Genomic DNA, 6,301 nt, shown 5'->3' with positions numbered 1-6,301 from the left:
TTCACTTAAAAATGGTAAATTTAATGTTATGTGTATTTTACCACGCACACACTTAGTCTTCATCCTAGTTGGCCTCTGGGCCTCATGGCATCTCTGAGGTGAGGCTCATGCACTCCGAGAGGAGGGTGCCCTGCACAGGCTTCAGGCTTCCTAAGCAGGATGTCACAGAGATGGGCCTTCCGGCAAGAGGTGGCCAGCCGTCCAGCTGTCCACCAGCACCCCTGGCTGACCCAGCTCGCCTAGGCTCAGGTTCAAGGGTGCTTCCAGGGAAGGTGAGCGAGTGACAGGCCAGCTCCAGGACTGGCCTGTAAACCCTCTGCTGCTCCTGCAGGCTGAGGGCAATGTCCTGAACAAAGGCGAGGGCCGGGTCCCCCTGGAGTGCTCCAAGTTCCTTAGGTCACGAGTTGTGGGCCTCTTTTTGGAGGATGGTGCTCCAGAAGGCCAGAGACCCTGGGACGTTTCCCTGGGGAGCCAAGCCTTCTAGCATGAGCAAGTCTGCCAGCTGACCGGGGGTAAGGGCGCTGCAGGCTGCACCTGAGGCCTGGAGAGGTCAGGATGGGGACGGGGCACGGGAGGCGCCTTCTGTAGCGAGCAGAAGGAAGATGCGTGGGGCAGTGCCCTGAGAAGGACCCGCGTGTTGTCTGCACACCCCAACCTGAAGCTCCTGCTGTGAAACATGGCTCTCAGTTTTATGGTGCTGCTTCCTTTCTTTGTGATACTAGCAAGAAAATACTTTAATTAACCAGCACTTAGATGTAATTGCTGTACATTTGAAGGAGACGCTTCTGCAGTTGAAAGAATATAATTAAAATCTACGACTAACCTGGAATATAAACATGAAAATCAGATCAGTTGACTCCATAAAATAGTCTGGTGGGTTCTTCATCATGTGACTCATTTTTTCTCTTACCTTGAATCCTGCTCATCTGTAAGCCCTGCAGGGGCAGCAACTGTAAATCCTCAGTCTCCTAGCCCGGTGCCTGGCACAGACAGGCACTCAGTATTTGTCGGATGAATGAATGTGGATGACGATCTGTTCCCACTCACCCGCCCGCCGGTTCAGGTGCGTGTGGGCAGCGTACAGCTGAAACAGCAGGTGGCCCGGGGCCGGGGCCCACAAGACGCATTGGGCTTCTCCAGCTGTACGGGATGAGACGGTGCACTCAGTACCACGAGGCTAACACCTGGGGAAGAGAGGGAGGAGCTTGAGCACAGATTCAGACAGCGTGGAAGGTGCTAAGAGCAATTACTTTGAAATAAAATAATACAGGCCTGATGGAGTCGGAGAGGGAATCTAACAGAACTGAAGTTGAAGTCTCCCGGATGGGTTTGGCCAAGCGGCTCAGAGGAGGAAAACGTGCTGACGATGCCAAAATCCCAGCTCCCGCTGGCTTCCCAGTCAGGTGGGCTTTCCGGGCAAGAAGGCCCAGCCTCTCCTTTGGGAAAACTGATTCCCCATAAAGGAAGGCTGCTCCTTCGCTGTCTACTCCTTCCTGTTTCACTTTTCTGACCAGAGGCATTGTTAAATTTTCAACTTAAAAAATGATAATAGAATTTGGATATTTGTTTTATTTTTGTTTTTAGAAGCAGAAAAAGAAAACAATGCTAGTCGGGAAAAAACACACACACACACACTTTATCAGTTTCCCAGGAGTTCCGTGACCTCCCCATTAATCAGAAGCGTAAAGCAGTCTTTGCAAACGTGCAGAACCAGAGGGCTGCTGTGCGGGGGCCTCTGTGGCTGCCCGCCCTCCTCCGGTGCAGAAGCATGGCCAGCCACCACCCAGAGCGGAGGAAGGGGCCCAGAGGGCTGGCCAGGAGAAGGGCCGGTGGGACCTGTGCCCTCGGAGGGACGAAGGGCCAGGACACATGAAGCTGGGCGGCACCCAGAGCACGAGGCTTCTCTGTAGCGCCTGCTGCCATGTTTTGTCTAAGGAGCTGCTGTGAGGTTGCCAGGCTAGTGAGGGTGGGCGTGGGCTCACTCGGGAGGGGTAACCCCTGAAGACGCCGGCCTCCCCGCCTGCAGGAACACTCACCTGGCAGAGGCCCTGGGTGCACGCCAACTGCTTGACAGCTTCGGGCCTTCGAAGAGCCCACAGGCATTTCCTGCTCAGACTCCGGCTGGCACGCCAGGGCACTGCTCCCACTCTCCCAGGGACTGGCCTCAGTCCACTCTCCCCAGGGAGACCTTTAGGTGACCGGGAGCCGGCCCCTCCGGATGTTACACATCACTGTAATCCCAGCATCCATGGGGGCCTGTTGAAAGCCGGACACCATTCCCAACACGCCACATGGAGCGCACCCAGGGCCTCTGCCAGGTGAGTGTTACTACCAACAGGGAGGCTGGGGCCTGGAGATGGGCTCAGGCAGACCACCCTGCTCGGAAATTCCCAGGCAATCGTGTTCTGAGGCCGCTTCACTGGACCTCCCAGAGGCAGACCTTCATATTATTATGAAAGATGTTTCGGTCAGGTGCACTGTCAGTGACCTGAGCTGGATGAGCCAAGTCCTCGCACTTCTCCTGGCCATACTGGTTCCTTTTTTGGGGGGGGTGAATATGAGCAATTAAAAAACCAACACCTACAAACAGCACCCAACACACAGAAGGGGGAAGAGACTCAACTTTATTTTACTTTTTAATTCAGAAACAGAAGCATTAAATTTCATCAGAGATGTTTTTTAGGAAAAGCAGTATACAATACATCACTGACATCATCTTTATTCTGTAATTTTTTTAAAGTCTACAAAAATACTTTATTTGAATGACTGTGACAGAATCATCTTAAAACAACCTAATTTTTTGACTAAGCATACAAATTTAGGATCAAAATAACCTTAGCTTAAATTTATTTGGATTTGTTATGATCTGAAGTAACATTTACCATAGTCATTTAATGGTAAATGTTTAAGAATTCAAGAAAGAGGAAAACAGCATTGTTATATCTTCCTTAATTTACTCAGCATTTAAGAACCTAGAAACTCACTAACACCATGAGCTGAGTAACCATTTTGACATTGAATTGTTAAAAAAGATGACACACGGTTACCGTGTTTCAACTACACTAAGTCTTGAGTTGCTAAAACTCTCCCGCCAGGCCTCAGTGTCTGACTACCATGGAACCGACGCCGAGCAGAGAGTCTGAGGAGAAGCACTCTGACTCCGGACACGGGCCTTGGGGGTGCCCTCCACTGTGGCCTCTGCCGCCCGCCCGCCCCAGGGCGGCGAGATACCTGCCACTCCCACCGCACCTCCCAGCCCAGGACGCTGCCACTGCCGGGCGCTGCTCCTTCTGACCATTTTCAAGGGAAACTTTCCTTTCACAGTTTTTACTTTACAAAGTCTAAGGAGCACTTGTGCTTCCTTTGTCTGAACACAGAATACGTTTGCCTTCCATCTTGGAGTCGCTCTTCCCTGGAACTGTGACAGCAGCACCTCTGGGCCTCAGACGTGAGGGGCCTTGGGGTGGGTAAGAGCCTCGAGTCTCTGTTCGGCGCTGCGTTACCTCAGTCACACTGTGGACCCCATGCCCACCCACTGAACAGGGACCTGCCCCAGGCCCAGCCTGTGGTCCGAAGGCCGTCCCTGCCGGACACCGGGGACATACTGTTCCCCAGCTGTAGACCTTTCCCGAATGCAGAGGCCCAGGTGGTCTGTGTCCGGAGCTCTCTGGCTTCCACCAGTTACCTGCCCCCAACCCTTGATCAGCACTCGCTTAATTAAGTTTCTGTTCCTTGAAACCTCAAGAGGCTTGGTTCTAGGAGCCCTGAGGATCTTGAGGTAAATTATGAAACGTGCAGGGAAGAGCTACAGCGGGTAACAGCTCTGTACGTGGTCATACCGGTAGTGGGTCACTGAGCCACCAGCTAAAGGGCAGAATCCACTTGCTCAGTGATTCCGTAAATAAGCTATCTGGAGCAGCTGGCTAACAGCTCGGGGACAACAAGACCTTAACATCTCAGAGGGCGACTCAGGACACCTGTGTCTGCGTGGTTGTTCAGCAGTCCCACCGGTTACAAACACACACCCCCTTTCCATAGTCTCCCTCTGCTTCCACAGAGTTGGGAACATGTAACTCAGTGTATCTTTAACAGTTTGCAATTGGTTACTATGGAAAGTCACCCTCGAAATCTCCAAGAATAGAGGTGCAAAAATAATTAGAAACGACACTGCTGGAAGTTGTCAGAAGAACTTTAAATGACATGGAAGCCACTCAATGAAACTGGTGGGACAGGAGAAGGAATCAAAAGCTAGAAAGCACTTCACGCCTCCGGGCTGGCTCACAAGGACCCCAGCGCCCCTCCCGGTCCCAACCCTGCTGGTTATCACTTTCCCCTGGTTTCTTGGCAGATGCACACAGTGTCACATGGGCTGGTGACAGGCTGTGTTCAGCAGAGGCAGCGGCATTATTTCTGTGAAGCCTCGTGTTCCACGCTGCGTGCTGCACGTGCCCCGCTCTCTGGGGCCCTCTGCCCCAACCTGGGTCAGCAGGCCGCGGGGCTGACTGCCCCAGCGCAGCGCTCCCCGGGAACTATGGCGTTCGGCGATGTTCGGCACACGGGCTTTCCTCTCCGGACTCTCCCTCGCTCCTCCTCGTGGACCTTAACAGCCCGGGGTCGGGGTGGGGAACAACGCGCTCCCTGTCTCTGGAACTCTGTCTTGGAAACCATCCTCAGTGGCAGCAATTTATAAGCCACAGAAGAAACAGTCTTAATGACTGTGCTGTCACACCTCATTTTGGAATAAAACCTGTTTGCCAGTGTCTTCTGGTAAATTCCAGATGCCTCATCTGTGCTCAGAGGACAGGCTCTGAAGGCCACTGCCACTGAAGCAGGTGTCCCTCCTGCAAGCTGCATCCCCCCCCCCCCCACGGCTCCAGGATGCAGTACAAACAAAGCCTCATCTTTTTTTTTTCATTTTTTCTTCAGGTTTTATTAGGATGTAATTGACACACAGCCTGTGTAAGTTTAAGATGTGCAGCATAATGATCTGACTTACCGACATCGTCAAATTACTAGCACAGTAAGTTTAGTGAACATGCGTCATCTCATACAGATGCAAGATCTCTTCATCATGAGCCTCACCATTCTATAACCACATAATTCTATTTCAAACAATGCTGACCTCACAAAAAGTTAAACAGAGGGGCATGGTCCACAGCAAGCTGTCCAGGAAAACTTTGGAAACAGGCTCGGCCTCACTGGAGTGAGTGGGAAAAGTTCTCTGAGGCACCTCCACATCCTGAGGTCTGACACATGCTGCACTTGCCTCCGGGCCTGCACGTGTAAGCCTCCCAGGACGGCTGCGCTTCCACAGGGCCTGGACCCGAGGCCTCCGATAACCAGGGCCCATCGGTCGCGTGAGGGCGTGATAACACTGCAGGAGGCTTACAGGCCACTCGGCAGCCAGTGTCCAAATCAGTCCCATCAGTGGAGTCAAATTTTTCGGTGAAATTTTATTAATATTTTTATATTGTTCTCTTTCAAACTGGTATAATTCAAAAACACAGAAAACAGTACACTGTGCTTGGGTTTTATTTACCATCACTTCTGCGACTGACAGCCAGCCTGGCATCCATGGTCAGGACGGAGCCACGTGGGCCATGCACGGCACAGCAGGACCCGCACCCTCCCAGCCTGCCCTGCGCGGGAACCTGTGTGAAATGAGTTCTTCTACGCGGCTGCTTCTCGTGGAAACTCGGATGCCAGGTGGGCTCCTAACTGCTGGTCTTCTTTTGTTTCAGTCTAAGCTTGTTCCAAATCCTCTCCAGGGCCACTTTTCCCATGAAGAAGGTGATGGCAATATTACGTTTGTACCAGTCCCTGCAGAGGAACAGGACAAGCACGTGTGACCCACTCCAGGACCTAAGGACCAGCACCCGGGCACTGGGGGTGGGTGCCCAGCCTGACTCCTCATCCCCCTTCCTCAACTCTTCCTTTCCCACCCTCATTAAAGCTAAACTGTCCACAAAAGCCTCCTTCCTTCCTTCCTTCCTCCTGGACATTCACCAGGCTGAGAACAAGGCTCAGGAGGGATGTGCCCAGTGCACCCCAACCCTGCTTTCCCCATTCCTGGAGGCCACTACAGCCTTCCTCTGGTTTTGTTAGAAGTCTCCAAAAGAGCCCTTGGAAGCAGCATCCTTGGAGAGACACAGCTGTTGAGTGATGGGGGGTGACCACTGAGTCAAAGGACTGGAGGCTCTGCAGGGACCCGGGGGGACCTTCCCGGCTCCGGCACTTTATTCGCATGAGCAGCACATGACAAAAGTCCTCCATCTGGAGAAGCTGACTTATCACAAGTGCC

At 52.6% G+C, this 6,301-nt stretch overlaps 1 protein-coding gene across 2 annotated transcripts in view; it reads right to left on the bottom strand.

Annotated features, from left to right (window-relative positions):
* LOC106728551 (cytochrome c oxidase assembly factor 8) overlaps positions 1–6,301 on the bottom strand; it is a 30,961-nt gene continuing 24,660 nt past the window's right edge. The window contains exons 5-6 of one of the 2 annotated variants that reach the window (XR_004320964.1): positions 911–1,184; positions 1–823 (exon numbers count right to left, since the gene is read on the bottom strand). Coding sequence is in view for 1 of the 2 variants with exons in the window: in XM_032482792.1 (XP_032338683.1) it covers positions 5,715–5,820 (106 nt within the window). In the remaining variant the exon portion in view is untranslated. Of the gene's footprint in view, positions 824–910; positions 1,185–4,900; positions 5,821–6,301 lie in introns of those variants that run through there. The other variant, XM_032482792.1, reaches the window with a different exon arrangement.

This window comes from Camelus ferus, chromosome 6, assembly GCF_009834535.1.
Source record: "Camelus ferus isolate YT-003-E chromosome 6, BCGSAC_Cfer_1.0, whole genome shotgun sequence".
In the NCBI taxonomy this organism is placed as follows: domain Eukaryota; kingdom Metazoa; phylum Chordata; class Mammalia; order Artiodactyla; family Camelidae; genus Camelus; species Camelus ferus.
Note: the sequence above shows the minus strand (reverse complement) of the source record. Positions and strands in the feature narration are given on the sequence as shown.